Source organism: Myotis nattereri (assembly GCF_964212035.1).
Source record: "Myotis nattereri genome assembly, chromosome: X".
NCBI classification, from domain to species: Eukaryota; Metazoa; Chordata; class Mammalia; order Chiroptera; family Vespertilionidae; genus Myotis; species Myotis nattereri.
The window spans coordinates 141197743-141213997 of NC_138078.1; the positions used below are offsets into that span (position 1 = coordinate 141197743).

At 60.6% G+C, this 16255-nt stretch overlaps 1 protein-coding gene across 2 annotated transcripts; it reads left to right on the forward strand.

The window, feature by feature from the left end:
• Positions 1-3464: 3464 nt before the first annotated feature.
• Positions 3465-12576, forward strand: SLC6A8 (solute carrier family 6 member 8). Of its 2 annotated transcripts, none has more exons than XM_081081425.1 (13): positions 3465-3858; positions 5503-5634; positions 6839-7088; positions 7581-7713; positions 8704-8838; positions 8921-9024; positions 9117-9241; positions 9798-9910; positions 9996-10133; positions 10212-10314; positions 10404-10504; positions 10580-10750; positions 11096-12576. In XM_081081425.1, exons 1-13 carry the CDS (start codon positions 3597-3599, stop codon positions 11234-11236), a joined length of 1908 nt encoding a protein of 635 aa, XP_080937551.1. In that variant the 5' UTR covers positions 3465-3596; the 3' UTR covers positions 11237-12576. The 2 variants fall into 2 exon arrangements, with proteins under 2 accessions (XP_080937551.1, XP_080937552.1); XM_081081426.1 differs by having other exon boundaries at positions 9147-9241.
• Positions 12577-16255: the final 3679 nt, after the last annotated feature.

Genomic DNA, 16255 nt, shown 5'->3' on the forward strand with positions numbered 1-16255 from the left:
GGGGCTGGCAGAGACAGGCCCTTAGCTGGGATCCCGAGGCATCCTCCCCAGCAGCTGCTGGGCGGTGGGTGGGGGCAAGGTACACCTCACCGAAGCCCTGAGGACAGGCCAAGAACCCGAGGGCTGGAAACGCCGCTGCCTTTGTTCCGCTCAGGTGCCCCGCAGGCCCTGGCAACTGCCCTGGGAACACTGTGACTCGGACACTCCCACAGGCTGCGGGGGTCCGCACATCAGGAGCCAGCACTGCGGCCCCCAGCTCCCCTTTGGGGAGACTTTGGCCTAATTATCCGGTCTGAGAGGCTGGGTTCTTGGACTTCGAGCACCACACAAGCCCAGCTGCCCTGGCTAGGCGCCAGGGCAGGCTCGGGTCAGAGGGCTCCCTCGCCTTCCTGTCTAGCCTCCTGAAACGTGGCAGCTGAGCTGAGTCCTACAGGGCCAGAGGGAGGTCAGCAAAGAAGAGGTGCCCCAGGCAGTGGGCCCCCCAGGGCCAAGGGAAGAGAGGACAGCTTGGGAGGCGGCTGCTATTCAGTACTGGGGGGCCCGCGGGCCAGCTAGTGCCCAATCTGGCAGCCATGGAGACGAATTGAGCTTGATCTGCAGTGTGAAGACAAAGAGCGGGTGGGCAGAGACTGGTCAGAGGTGTGCTGCTCGCTAGAAGCGTGCAGCGCATGGGCCTCGAGGAGTGGTGACCAGAGGAGTGGTGACATTGCCTGCTTGAGGAGGACTGGGGGAAGGGGAGGGAGGGGGCAGCCCGTTGCACCCCCCCCCCAGATGAGGAGCCCCCTGCATCAACATCTGGAGATACCCTTTTTTTCTTTTTCATAGTTCATGTCACTTCAATCGACCTGAATAAAATGAAATCTAGCAAATTTGCAAATACTGATTTAGTGCTAGCATCCCTCAACAATGGCAGTGGAAATTCTACAAGTGGAATTCGTAACCTATTACACAGAAGGCATATACTCCACCGCTGTTAAATTCTATGCCAACAATGAGTCTTACACGCAAGCCACAAAATGTTGTCCATAGTGTTGTAAAATGTCATTTAATTTCACTCCTATAACTTTTTATTTCTTGTGTTTTAAATGAATACTATATGGAGACACTCTTTAAAGGCAGCAGTCCCTGAAGCTGTGAGAGCCTCGGCCACAGGAGTCCCGGAGCTCACACAAGCCCATTGTTAGCAGCCACTCCGACCCAGCCACCTCCCCCTCAGCCTCTGACCCCACAGAAGCAGCCGCAGCCACAGGTGGCTACATCCTCAAGGTCCAGCCACCAGCCTTGGAGCCTGCCTCCCCTCCCAGCTGAGCGATGGAGGGCCCCACCCTTGACTCCCTCTGTCCTTGTCACGCTGCCCCGCCTTGCTCTTTTCACCCCGCGCCCTCACCCTCCCGGAAGCTGTGGCCACTTCCCCAAAGCACCATGGGCTGCGTGGACTGGCCCACGTCCTTCTCCAGCCACGGCTTTCTCTCTCCACAAGCTCCTTGGACAAGCGTGATCTTGAGTCGCCTGCACCCAGACGCGGCCTCACTTCCCCCTGCTTCTCCCTGCGCCTGTCTGCCCTCTATCCTGGCCTCTCCACTGAAGCAGCCCTCACTATGGGGCCAGCTTCCCCAGGCCATCTATGGGTCGCCTACTTCCCTATTGCCTGTCTATCTCCAAGCCAGCGTCAGTCCTGGGCCAGAGAAGGCGCAAGTTGGGGTCTTCTGATGAGTAGAGCGACCCTAATAGCTCGAGGGTCTCCAAGCCCCCCTCAATCCCTCCCATCTCCCCCACATGCCACTTGAGGCTCCTCCAGCGAGCCTGGGTGGAGATGCTGCCCCTCCCTCACCTAGCAGGCTCAATCTCGCTCCAGCCGGAACTGCTTTACTTCTTAAAGCCACCGGATGGCTGAGGGTTTAGCTTAATGGGATGAGCCATCTGGGGACCACAGTGAGCCTGGGACTTGCGGAGGGTTGGGGGGGCACACTTCACATACCCGACCAGGACAATGATCCCTTCCTTCCCCACCCCATGACTGCTCTGAGCCCTGAAAATTCCAAACAGGCTGCTCAGCTGCTAGTGGAGAGGCAGCTGAACAACCTTGCTCTTGCCCGGGAAGCGAGGTCCCGGGGGAGAGGTGTGTCAAGAGTGAGGAGCTGGGAACCCCCAACTGAGGCCTCTGAGGAGATCTGTGCACCCACTAGCACCAGGGGGCAGCCTTACCCGATTCCTACCTGAGTCTCCCGCAGGGATGGGGGCAGGAGGCGTCCCTACCACCACCCCCACCTTAACGACAAAATGTATCCTCGCACCTCAGCCAGACGGGCTCCCCTCTGCCCCCCTAAAAAGACTCATAGAGACCTGTCTCCCCAAACACTGGGACCCTGAACTCTGGCTTCCAAGGCTGCACCCCTTGGGAAGGGCTGATGCCAGGAGGAGGCAGGGTGGTGCCTGTGACAAAGCCCCACAGCACACCTGGAGGCAGACATCCCCATCCCAACCTTTCCCTGTGGCCAGCTGGGCCCAGCCCTTCAGGAGGCCCAAGCACCCCGCATCCCCTCTGGTACCCAACCTCGCCCCAGCCCCCTGGACGGGAGTCACAGAGAAGGAGAAAGGAGGGGGAGAAGGAGAAAGGAGGATAAGGATGGCTGGAGGGCAGCCAGGGGAGCGGCTCTTCTAGCTCCGGGGAGGGCAGGTTATGAGTGGCCATCTGGGCAGGGGTAGGCCCAGGTGAACCTGGGGACAGGGGTGGTTGGGCCTCGGGAGGAGGTGCTGACGGTGCCTCAGGTAGCAGCCATCCTGCTTCCCGCTGGAGCCGCGTCTCCTCCTCGGGAGGAGGGCGGGAGGAGGTGGGCGGAGTGACGGGGAGGGCAGGAGGGAGGGACGGAGGAGGGGGAGGGGGAGCAGCCCGGTCGTGGGGGGTGGGGCGACAGTGACATCACCCCGGAGTCGGTTCTTAAGCAGCAGCCGGTCAGGGCGAAGAGAGGGACAGTCGGAGAGCGGTGGCGAGTCACTGAACCCACCGCGGCCCGGAGAGCGGCTGGAGCCGCCGCCGCCGGGAAGGAGGGGCGAGTGCGCCCGCGCCGCCGCTGCCGCCGGAGCCGGAGCCGCCGGAGCAGGAGCCGCGGGCGAGCCAGACAGTCGTGCGGGCCCGGGCCGGAGCGGGGGGCGCGGGCCGCAAGCCCATGCTCCGGCCGCAGCTTGCAGACAGTGGGCGCCCGATGCCGCCCGTGCCCCGCTAGGCTGAGCCTCAGGCCGGGCGAGCCGCCGCCGCCGCCGCCCGAATCGCGCGCGGGCAGAAGCCTCGGGAGCCGCCACCGCCGCCCGAATCGCGGGCAGGAGCCTCGGGAGCCGCCGCCGCCGCCCGGCCGGCCCCGCCGCAGCCCGCGCGCCCCCGGGCCCCCGACACACATGAGATTCTTCAGGCTCACTTTCAAGTGCTTCGTGGACTGCTTCTGACCGCGCCGCCCGTACCCCCGCACCCCACCCGCCGCCCGCCCGCCGCCCCGACTCCGGCCCGGCCGCCCCCGGCCGGCCCGCGCCTTCGGGGCCCCCAAGCCGCTGGTGCCCCCCGCCACCCGACCCCCGGCCCGGCCGCACCACCCGCTGGGACCATGGCGAAGAAGAACGCCGAGAACGGCATCTACAGCGTGTCCGTAGACGACAAGAAGGGTCCGCTGATCGCGCCCCTGCCCGACGGGGCCCCGGCCAAGGGCGATGGCCCCGCCGGCCTGGGGGCGCCTGGCAGCCGCCTAGCCGTACCTCCGCGCGAAACCTGGACCCGCCAGATGGACTTCATCATGTCGTGCGTGGGCTTCGCCGTGGGCCTGGGCAACGTGTGGCGCTTCCCCTACCTGTGCTACAAGAACGGCGGAGGTGAGCGCCCCCGCTCCTCCGCGCCACCCACCCTGCCCCGCCCGCCACCCGCCCCTTCGGGGCTCACGGGTGAAGTCCAGAGGGTGGGGAAGGCCCCCGGGGCAGTCGGGGGCCAGGGGCCGCCCCTCGCTGGCCGTTGCCATTCGGTGGCCCAGCCTGGCAGCGTCCACCCCCTGGCCAGTCATGTGCCTGGCAGCGTGTGGGGGGAGGGGGCCGGCGCGCCTCTGGCCCAAGCCATGGGGCTGCCCTCGTACTCCCTGCGTTCGGGGATTGGCCACTGAGGTGGGAAGGCGAGGCCTGTCCCCAGGGGGGGCTCCCAGAGGTGAGGAGCCCTGGCTGCCTCCGCTGGTCAGGCACACAAGTGGCACATTGTGTGGGCCCCCCACGTGTGCACACACGAACACACACATACACAATGGGCCACTCTGTCCCTCCCCCTTCCATCTTTTCCCCTCCCCTCCCTTCCCCTCCCTTCCCTTCCCCTCTCTTCTCTGCCCCTCTCTTCCCTTCCCAACCCTCCCCTCCCCACCCTCCCCTCTAGGCTGGGCCTGGAACACTGGGTGCCTGAGCCAGGCATGGGAAGCCTGCGGCCTGGGCTGCCTGGCGCCGCCGCTGGACACACTGCATGCACACCCCATGCCTGCTCGCCCGCCCCAGCCCAGCTTAGCAACAGCGATGGGCACACATGTCCTGCGACTGCAAAGCAGCACCGGGCTTGGTGGGAAGCCACAGTGACTGGGTCATGGGTGGGAAACTGAGGCCCAGAGTGAAGGCCTTTGCCCAAGGTCACACACAAGAAGGATGCTGGAACCAAGAACCAGGCAAGCTGCAGTGAAGCCCAGCTTTGGAGTAGTGGAGAGAGCTGGGCCAGGACCAAGGGTAGGAGGCCTGTGCAGGAGGGAGTGCCCAGGGGCTACTGGGTCCCAGCTCCCTGCACCCCCACCCCTGCTCCTGTAGTCTCCGGCCCTGCCCTGCCTCCAGAGCCAGGTGGTCTCCCCCATGATGTCTCCCTCTGTCCTTGCTCACTGACATTTTCAGACACCCCCCCCTACACACAGACACACACACACACACACACACACACACACACACTGGCAGAGGACTGCACCCGCCCATCATGTTCCCTGGACCTTCCCACTTGTAGGCCAGTGTGTGGGTACAGGGAAGGCAGGGCTCCCTGCCCTCACCCAAGCCAGGCAGGCCTCCAGGCTTGAGTGCCAGCCATGGCGCACATACACACAGGCACGAACATGCCCTCGCTGCCTTTCCTTCCTGTATTGCCTGGCAAACAAGGAACTGTGACACAAGGGATGGCGTGTGTGTGCAAGCACATGTGTCCTCCATAACCATTAGGTCGCACTTGGTGACCATGGAGGCAGAAGCCTTGTGGTCCAGGGAGCTGAGCCACAGCCCCCCTCAACACTCCAACCCCCCCCCCCCAGGACTGTTCACCTGGGGCCTCTGAGTCAGTGGCCACCACTGCACTGATTCACCCAGTGGGAAGTTATGATGGGGCTGCGGTGGAGCCTGGAGCTGGGACTTACCCCAGCCTCCCAGGGCCTCTGGAAGCTGGATTGGCTGCAAGCCTTCACAGCCTGGTTGTGGAGTTTGGGTCAAGCCCCTGGCCTGTGTGTCTTCCCTCAGGTGTGTTCCTTATTCCCTACGTCCTGATCGCCCTGATTGGAGGAATCCCCATTTTCTTCTTGGAGATCTCGCTGGGCCAGTTCATGAAGGCCGGCAGCATCAACGTCTGGAACATCTGCCCCCTGTTCAAAGGTGAGCAGCCCTGGGCCAGCCCCTCTCTGCTCTCTCCCTCGGCCACTCTTTCCCTTTCCCACTGCTGGGACAAGGCTGGCACCCACTTAAGAAATCGCATCCTGTCTGAGCACCAGGCCTGGGGCCCATTGATGACCCCCCAAGACACAAGGGAAAGCCGGACACCATGCAGACCACCATGTGACCTTGGGCAGGCTAAGGGCTACAGGGGGGATTGGGCCTGTCCGCCAGAGGGAGAATGCGCAGGCCCAGCAGGGCTGGGAACACACTCGGCTAAGCTCACTTGGCTCACTGAGTGGAGGGCAGCAGGTACAAGAGACAACCATGGGAGAAGTGGCCTGGGGCCAGCTCTCTGAGGCCAGAGGGCCAGGCTGAGGGCTTGGATGGGAGCGATTGAAAATTCAGGGTCTGAATGGAAGAACTAATAATGGCAAAGGTCACCTTAGAACCCCTTCTGTGCGTGGGTGGCAGTGTCCCCATCATCTCTGTAGGCCCTAGCAGGTAGGTTTCACTATTACTGCCTTTGAGGAGGCTGGGACACAGAGAGGTGAAGTGACTTGCTGTGACTGCCTGCTGAAAGGAAGTGCAAGATAGTCACCCTCCAAATCCAGGTCTAGCAGCCTTCCCCCTTGAGGGGGAAGCCCCCAGGTCACCAGAAAGCCCCCCAAGTTGCTGAGTACTGTAGGCCATGGCGGGGGGGGGGGGGGGCGGGGGAAGCAGGTGAAGATACAGTGGGGCCTTGACTTACGAGTTTAATTCGTTCCGAGACCGAGCTCGTTAAGGAGCTCCTTAACTCAAATTACTCTGTCAACTCAATGCAAAAAATCAGCCGAGAGACAGCTGGTATCTCAAAAAACTCGTTAGTCGGGACAGTGGTAAGTCAAGCCCCCACTGTAGTGAGGCCCAAGAGAAGAGGCAGGTGTATGAGGCTAGGCAATCCACAGGACTTAATGCTGAGATGGGGCAGGAGCAGAGGTCTGGGGAGGATGCAGGTGAGGCCAGGAGCAGGGGCTTTGGGGCCAGGGACAGACTTTGGTCCCAGCATTGGGACTCTTACACAAGGGATAGTCCACGGGGCTCTGTCTGGAGCACGACAGAGAAAGATGTAATGGGAGGGAAGGTGGGGAGGGGGCGGACGGTGGCTGCAGGGAGCAGGATGTTATGGGGTGGTGGGAAGCCTGCACAGAAACTGCCCTCCTCCTAGGCCTGGGCTACGCCTCCATGGTGATCGTCTTCTATTGCAACACCTACTACATCATGGTGCTGGCCTGGGGCTTCTACTACCTGGTGAAGTCCTTCACCACCACGCTGCCCTGGGCCACGTGCGGCCATACCTGGAACACTCCCGACTGTGTGGAGATCTTCCACCACGAAGACTGTGCCAATGCCAGCCTGGCCAACCTCACATGTGACCAGCTTGCTGACCGCCGGTCCCCTGTCATCGAGTTCTGGGAGTAAGTCAGGTGCCTCTGGACCAGGCCCAGCCCGGGCCTCTCTCTGGGCTCCGCACGCCGAGTCTGCGTGGGTTGGGTGGGACCCAGCCCTGGGGGGATTCCCGGCAGGAGTCACTCCTGGGCCCTGCCTGCCCCCGGGGGACCCCCAGGCCAGTCCCTGGGGGAGCCGGGAGGGACGGGCCTGGTTTTTTCAGCACCGTTTCTCACTCCGTGTGCTGTCGCTCCGCGGTGCCTGACAAGGGGAAGGGGAACGGCCGCTCTGAGTGCTAGGGTAGCCACTAGCCCCGCCGCCGCCGCCGTCCAGGGGCTCCCGGGCTCCGGGCGCACACACTGCGTGGCCTCCAGGGACAGGCTTGGGCCCGGGCCTCGCCCAGGTGCTCAGGAGGGACCAGCTGGACACCGGGGCTGCAGGAGCGGGAGCACCAGCCCTGGGACGGCTCCCAGCCGCTCCGCCCTCTGCTCACACGGCCCTCGTGGGCCCGCCCTCCCCAGGAACAAAGTCTTGCGGATCTCCAGGGGACTGGAGGTGCCAGGTGCCCTCAACTGGGAGGTGACCCTGTGTCTGCTGGCCTGCTGGGTGCTGGTCTACTTCTGTGTCTGGAAGGGGGTCAAGTCGACAGGAAAGGTACAGCTGGAGGCGGGCAGGGCTGGGGGTGATGGCAGGGCTGGGGGGCAGCCCTGCCTGGGCAGGGGGTCTCTGCCAGGAACCACTGTTGCAACAGGTGACTGGGCCAGGGCCTAGGCCTGGGAGGGGGCAGGTACTTCAATCCAGGCCAGGCGATCCCCACCCCGTGGCTGGGCAGTCCTCCCTCCCCTCCAAATCCAGGTCTAGCAGCCTCTCCCTGAGGGGGAGAAGCCCAGGCAGCAGCTGCCCTGCCCCTGTGTTGGGCATCCCCGGCCCCTCCCTCCTCCCTCGTTCCTCTCTGTTCCTCACTCCACACCTGAGTCTGTTTGGACAGTCTGGGTGGACCTGCTGTATGGCTCTCTTGCCTGCCTGTCTGGCCCAGGGTCGCGTCTAGACACATGCCTTCCCCAGAAGCTCGCTGTCAGGTTCGGGAGACAAATGTGTGAACAGGCGCATAATAAGACAGCGTGCCGAGGGCTGTGGGACGTGGCCAGGTCCCTGGAGGGCTGGCGCGTTCCCCGGCAGGGTCTGAAGAGCAGCCGCTTCCCGAGCTGGCGGTCCCACTTGGATGGAAGGCAGAGGCTTTTGCCGTCCGTCCGTCTCGCTCTTGCCCGTCTCTGGCTGGCCCACTTCTAATCCCAGCTCCCGAGGACCCCGCCTCCCTGCAGAGGACGGCCTGGACCTGCCTCCAGGCCGCTGTCCCACTCTCTGCCCGGGGAGGGCCCTGCCTCTCCCCTCCCTCTGCCGCCGACCTGCGCTTGCCATGGGGCTGCTAACGCCCAGCCAAGCACCTGGCTTCCTTTGGAAGGAGCCATGGCTCTGGGGAGTCTAAGGGGGAGGGGGGCTGCTGGCTGGCTCATTCCTTACCTCTGAACACACTGTCCAGTGGGGGGGGGGACCGTGGCCTGCCCTGCTCAGGCCGCTCAGGCCGGGGGCCTCTGAGGGGGAGGTGGGTGCCGCTGGGCCCCTCTGAACAGCATGGCCCCCCAGATCGTGTACTTCACCGCTACGTTCCCCTACGTGGTCCTTGTGGTGCTGCTGGTACGTGGAGTGCTGCTGCCCGGCGCCTTGGATGGCATCATCTACTATCTCAAGCCTGACTGGTCGAAGCTGGGGTCCCCTCAGGTGAGGCGGAGGTAGTGGGAGGGAGACCAGGGGCCAGCCCAACAAGGCCCCTCACACCTACTCTGCCCTGGCCCGTGTCTAGGTATGGATAGATGCTGGGACCCAGATTTTCTTCTCTTATGCCATTGGCCTAGGGGCCCTCACAGCCCTCGGCAGCTACAATCGCTTCAACAACAACTGCTACAAGTAAGGACCTCTGCCCCCGCTCCCCTGTCCTGCCTGCCCATGGGCAGCAAGCAGGCAGCCTAACCAGCTCCTGTGGTCCCCTGTGTCCCCAGGGACGCCATCATCCTTGCACTCATCAACAGCGGGACCAGCTTCTTCGCTGGCTTCGTGGTCTTCTCCATCCTGGGCTTCATGGCTGCGGAGCAGGGCGTGCACATCTCCAAGGTGGCAGAGTCAGGTAAAGAGCCTGGGCCCCAGCCTGGCCTCTGGAACAGAGGCTGCTGTCCTAACATACCTACCATGTGCATGAACGCACATACAAATCTACATTCTGAGAAAATTAAAAAATCAACTCAACGTTGTCACACTGCTCTAGGCCAGAGGCAGGCCTGGATGAGCAACTGCAAGGCACAGCTGTTCCAGCCAGCTTAGTGGACCTGGCCACCTGGAGCCTTGAGCTCCAGGCCATCCATCCCCGGGGGCCTCTGGGTATGCTCTCATATTTGCTAATGTTGCAGAGGGGAAGGAAGGCCTTTCCAAGGTCAAAGGTAACCAGAAGCCCAAACCAGATACCCTCCTCCTATAGGCGGTCTGCCAAGGGCCCGCAGGAGCCTTCCAGCCTCTGGGTGGCACACCCACAGCGGGCTCAAGCCGTTCAGCAGTGCCTTGATATGAGGGGAAAGGCCTTTGGCCAGGGGCCCTGGTGTCTGCAGTCCTGGTACCACGAAGCAGGGGTGGGGGACAGGAAGTGGGCATAGCCACAGGTATTCACATCCTGCCTCTTTCCCTCTTAGGGCCTGGCCTGGCCTTCATCGCTTACCCCCGGGCCGTCACGCTGATGCCCGTGGCCCCACTCTGGGCTGCCCTGTTCTTCTTCATGCTGCTGCTGCTGGGCCTTGACAGCCAGGTTTGCAGTGGGGACAGGACAGAGGGGATGGGAGGGGAGGGGCTGGCAGGTGGGCAAGGGCCATGGCCTGAGCACCTGGCCACAGTTTGTAGGTGTGGAAGGCTTCATCACAGGCCTGCTGGACCTCCTCCCGCCCTCCTACTACTTCCGTTTCCAAAGGGAGATCTCTGTGGCCCTCTGCTGTGCTCTCTGCTTTGTCATCGACCTCTCCATGGTGACTGATGTGAGTGGGGCAGGGTAAGGGCCGCCTCTGGCCCCTGGCTGCCATCTGCCACCTGTCCTGACCTGGCTCTATCCCTAGGGCGGGATGTACGTCTTCCAGCTGTTTGACCACTACTCGGCCAGTGGCATGACCCTGCTCTGGCAGGCCTTCTGGGAGTGCGTGGTGGTCGCCTGGGTATACGGTAGGTCTGGGCTGAAGGGCAAGAGGGGCTGTGGCATGGAGCAGGCGTGGTGGGTCTATAGTTCTAGCCGTCCCTTCACCCCACCCCAGGAGCTGACCGCTTCATGGACGACGTGGCCTGCATGATTGGGTACCGGCCTTGCCCCTGGATGAAATGGTGCTGGTCCTTCTTCACCCCGCTGGTCTGCATGGTAAGGGCCAGGAAGGCTGGACTGGATGGGGCAGGGCACCTCAGTTCACTGGCTAATTGCAGATTCTCTCCACAGGGCATCTTTATCTTCAATGCTGTGTACTTCAAGCCACTGGTCTACAACAACACCTACGTGTACCCGTGGTGGGGCGAGGCCATGGGCTGGGGCCTGGCGCTCTCCTCCATGCTGTGTGTGCCCCTCCACGTGCTGGGCCGCCTCCTCACGGCCAAGGGGACCATGGCTGAGGTCAGTTCTTCAACACCGCCCCTCCCTTCTGTTTTAGTCAAAGCCTTACCTCCAGATTGTCTGTACCCTGACCCCCAGGATGGGTCCTTGTACCAGAAGCCTCTGGGCCAGCTGGACAAAAGGGACATTGGCTATCAGGGTTGTGGCAGGGGGAGGCGGCCTGTCCCTAGCTTCCATTCTCAGCCACATAACCCTGTCTCCCTGGTGCAGGGAGTAGCGCCTGGTCGGTGTCTTGGGAGGAGCAGCCCTGGGCCCTGAGTTGGTGGCAGGTGGTGGTGGTGGAAAGAGGCCAAGGACAAGCAGGTGCCCCTCCCCAGGGGCTCACGATGTCCCTTTCTCCTGCAGCGCTGGCAGCACCTGACGCAGCCTGTCTGGGGCCTCCACCACTTGGAGTACAGAGCTCAGGACTTGGAGGTCAGGGGCCTGACCACCCTGACCCCAGTGGCTGAGAGCAACAAGGTGGTGGTGGTAGAGAGTGTCATGTGACAGGGCCGGCTCCCAGTGCCAGCTCTCCCTCTTGTAGCCATAGCAGCCCCTGCTTTAGCGCCTCCAACCCCTCCAGGGGGCTTGCCTTTCCCTGACACTTCTGGGGTCTGCCTGGGGGGGGAGGGGAGGAAGCACCATGAGTGCTTGTAACTAAAATAACTTTTTCCATTTTTAATAAAATGCCAAAAATACCACAACCCACCAAAAATAGATGCCTCCCCCCACCAACCAAGCTGGTGCCCACGCTGCTTCCCAGGCCCTGCCGCCTGCCCTCCCCCTAGTGCCTGCTGCCTGTCCAGGCTCTGCCCAACACACCCGTGGGTGGCTCCTCACTCCAGAGGCAGCAGTGGCAGCTTAGGGAACAGAACGGGAAAGGGGAGGGAGGAGAGAAAGGGGCAGCGGAACCACAGTGAGTATTTCAACTGGGCTAGACCCCTCTCCCCATCCCTAATCTAGAAGCTTAGAGAGCCAGCCAGCAATGGGACCTTCTGGTTCCTGCGCCAATTGCCACCAATATCAATTCTGTGAGCTTGTGTATGAGTGCATGTGTGCGTGAGTATGTAGGGCACATATAGATCTCTATCTCTTAGCAAAGGGGAAAACCAGGTGTACACTGTGCCTGTGGGCAAATGAGGCTTGTATTTTGCACATTTTATAAAAACTTGAGGAGAGAGATTTCTGCTTGTATATTTCTAAAGAGAAAACAGCCCCGAGGTCCCTCTCCTTGCCACTCCCTGTCCTTTCAGCCCCTCCTTAATTCCTCTGCCCCAGCCAAGGAGTGTGAATTTATAGATGTAATTTTCATAGGCAAAACAAGAGCTTCAAGCTGTGCAGAGTCTGTCGTGTGGGTATGCATGTGCGGTCCCCGGCCCCAGGCTGAGGTGGAAAAGTGCACAGTAGGGGCCTCGAGGGTGTCCCGCTACCCCTCTGCCCACAAGTCGTGGGGGTGAGTAGGTGCGGTGTTCTATCCCAGGAATCTGGGGCTGCTCACCTGGCATGCTCAAGCTTACCCACCACACCCTGCCCCCAGGGCTGGGCTGGGCAGACTGCAGGGATCTGAGGTGGGCACCAGCCAGGGAAGGGATCCAGGCTTGGCTCCCGCCTGCGAGCTTAAAGCTGATGCACTTTTCACGTCTCAAGTCTTCCACGTAGCAGCTTTACTTAACCCACGTCTGTGTCATATCTAATCCCGGGACAGCCGAGTGGACCCTAGAAAGACTTCCCCCACACCCTGACATCAGCTGGAGGGGAGGGACTAGGCGAGGGCGGGGGGCCAGCGGGGACATTCTTACTGTGCTAAAAGCCACTGCAAACATAGCAATAAAAACATGTCATTTTCCAAAGCTGGCTCCTGTTCTGCTTGTCTGGGCGTTGGGGGTGGGACTGGAGGTACAGGGGAGGCCTCCCCACCTCGAGCTGTTTCCTTGGGCAACTATTTGTTCTGGGGGTCTCCATACCCGACAGTGTTCCAGGAACTGGGACTAGAGCAGGAAAGGAAGCTGACAGAAAGTCTTTCCCCCAAGGAGCTGACACACTTGGGGAGAAAGGATAATAGTATGCGACAGAAGCACACACCAAGCAGGGCAAGTGGGTGTGAGGTCACGGGCAGTGGGTGGGAAGTCACGGGTGTAGATTTTCCAAAGGTTGCCCAAATGCCACACTGAACACATGACTCTCCAAGATGCAGGCGGCAAGGGGCAGGCAAGGTGGAGAGGTGAGGTTACAGCAGAGCCGGGGGAAGGTGGAGATCACTGGACCAGGACACCAGCAGTGGAGGGAAGAAGTGTGGGTCGGAGATCAGTTTGAAAGGCGGGAAACAGGGCTTGTGGACCACCAGGATGCAGGGTTGAGTCAAAAAGGCCTCAAGAAATTGAGCATGAGCACCGTGAAGGGTGGCATTGCCAGGCCCTGTGCCAGGGAGACGAGGTTTGAAAGGGATGGTGGTGTCATCTGACTAGAGACCTCTATGACGGCGGTTGGACAAGAAGCCTGGAGCTCTGGAAAGTCTGAACTGAAGAGAGAACTTAGGAAGTTCTCAGCACATAAAGACAGCCCGGAAAGCCCTGAGCCTGGATGAGCTCAGCCAGGGCAGCCAGGAGTGGGTGCAGAGGGAGAGGCGGCCCAAGCACTGAGCCCTGGGGCCCTGGGACACCCAGAGGTGGCAGAGGAGGGGCTGGTCAATGGGTGGGATGGACCCCAAGAGTACAGACCTGATCCTGGAACATGTCTGAGGAACACCCCCGCCCCCATTGGGGTCAGGAAAGAGAGTGCTCGGCTGTCAGATGCTAATGGTCAAGGGAGCGAGGGCATGCCCGACCGGCATGGCTCAGTGGTTGAGCATTGCCTATGAATCGGGCGGTCAGGGTTTGATCCCGTGTGGGGTATACAGGAGGCAGCTGATCAGTGGTTCTCTCTCATCATTGATGTTTCTATCTCTCCCTCTCCCTTCCTCTCTGAAATCAGTAAAAATATATATTTTTTAAAAAGGGAGCGAGGGCCTGAGAAAATTGGCTGCATTTGATGACAAGCTCATGGAGACCTGGACAAGAGAAGTTTGGGTTGGGGGTGTGCAAAAGCCTGATTGGAGTGGGATTAAGAAAGAAGGGCTGGAGCCTTAGCCAGTTTGGCTCAGTGGACAGAGCGTCGGCCCACAGACAGAAGGATCCTCGGTTCCATTCTGGTCAAGGGCACGTACCCGAGTTACCAGCTCGATTGCAGCCCTGGTCATGTGGCTCTCTCACGTTGATGTTTCTGTCTCTCCCCCTCCCTTCCACTCTCTTTAAAAATCCGAGGAAAAATATCCTCGGATGAGGATTAACAAAAAAAGAAAGAAGGGCTGGAAACAACCCAAGTGTCCATTAACAGAGGAATACATGAACAAAATGTGGTCTATTCATACGGTGGAATATTATTCAGCCTATATAAGGAAAATATGACACACACTACAACATGGATGAACTTGAGGACATTATGCTAAATGGAAGGAGTCAGACACAAAAAAGGCAAACACTGTATGATTCCATGCTAGGCGGCCGCTAGAGGAGTTAGATTCAGAGAGACGGAGAGTGGGCTGCTTGGTGCCAGCGGCTAGAGGAGGAGGAGGATGGGGGTGAGTGCTTAATGGAGCAGTTTCAGTTTTGCAAGATGAAAAGTTCTGGGAATGGATGGCAGTGACACACAATGACATCCTTGACGCCAATGAAGTGTAATCTTAATGATTAAAATTGAAGTTTCAGGTTACATATATTTTAGCACAACTTAAAAGAAGGGTGGGAAAGAACTGGAGACAATGGCTCCATTCAGGTCCTTGTGGGCAGGACCTCAAGCAAGAGAGGCTTCAGCCTTAGGTGAGAGCCGGGCGCTCTATCCAGTGCCACAGGAGGGAGGGCAGGATAAGGCATGGGCGCTGGGGGTGGGGGGGCAGGGGGGGAGGCGATGTCAGGACCAGCCCAGTCATCAGCTGAGGCAGGCCTGGGGTGAAAGTCAAGGTTTAGGAGCCTGGTGCTCACTCTGGATGTTAGCCTGGACCCTCAGAGAAAAGTGACAGTTTGTTCCTCTCTGGGCTCTTTATATAGCAAGGCATTGTCCCCTTAGTAAGGAAGGCCTTTAGCCCCAACTGTACAGCCAGGGAGGGCTCTGGCCTATGATGCTACCATCAGCCATGCTCTGATGGTCACCAAGATCCTGGACAGGGGGCAGGTCCTCAGAGCTTGGGAAGGCCTTTCTACAGCCTGTGCTGGCGCAGAGGAGACGCCTCCCCAACAGGCCAGCTCCTGTAGAACACCTGACAGACAACCTGCTCTTCAGACTCAACCCCTGCCCCACCCTTCTCTTAAAGCTTCTCACGATGCAACCCCTCAGCTCTCATTATGCCTGCAACTTCTAGAACCCTGTGTGCTGGCAGCTCCCACATCTCCAGCCTGGCTCCTAGGGTGATGAGGCTCCTCACACCAGGTCCTGGCCCCTGGCGATTCCTCCCCACCAGCTGGACAGAGCCTGGTATCATCGCCCTCAGGCCCACTCTCCATTCCCACTCCACCCCAGCCTCACACCAACTCCTTACCCTCTCCACTCCCTAACAGGGATGCCATGCCTTGGCTCAGATCTTTGTCACTTCTTGCCAAATGGCCTCCAAGCCACCTGCCACACCACCACCAAAGACTCAGAAAACACTGACATCACCAAAAGAGAACCTGACAGAGGGTGGGCTGCCTGGCTGGGGCCAGGAGAGCTGTGGGCAGGCACCATTTACTCAGGAGGCTGCCCCAAGGTAGGAACTTGCAACACAGGGACAGGCAATCTAAGCGGAAGACAGGGAGGAAGTGGATCAGCCAGGGGGCCAGCCAGGTGGGGATGCTGGGGACAATTCTGCTAAGACGAAGGCTGCTGGAGGAAAATAACTCAGGAGTAGCCAGAGGGGCTGGATACCGCAGCTGGAGACTAGGTGGGTGCCTCGCCTTCCACCTCTAAGAGTCTATGACCCCCAGCTACGCAGACTCCTCTGCTCTGCCCAGCCCAGGGCCTGATGCCAAGGGGGCTCAGAGGCCGCTAGGGGCTGGCCAGGAAAGAACCCAAAGCCACACTGGTTGGACTCTGGCCTCTAGAAATTTGAAGGTTGAGTTCAGAAGACCATGGTCGTCAGGGAACACTTCCTGGAAAAGCGGGACAAGCCTTTGGCCTTGGCATAGCAACCAGAGGGTGTCACCTGGGGGCCCCTCCCAGTAGGCACCACCCAGGGAGAAGTGGGAAGAGACAGACACTGGAAAAGGGAGCCACCAGCCCAGGTCTGGCCGGGGCAGGAGGGGAGCACAAGGCTGGTTATCAGCATCACCATCTACAGGGACCCCCCCCAATTCCAAAAGAATACACCCACCCCACCCGCTCCCCAGGTCCCTTGCCCAGTCCTCAGGTTGGCAGCCCTAGCCACCCCTGCCCTCACCCTCAGGCTGACCCTAAGTACTAGGCCCTGCTCCATGGAGGCTACCTACAGAAGTCAGCCTAGGGGGGTGCTGAGGGGCA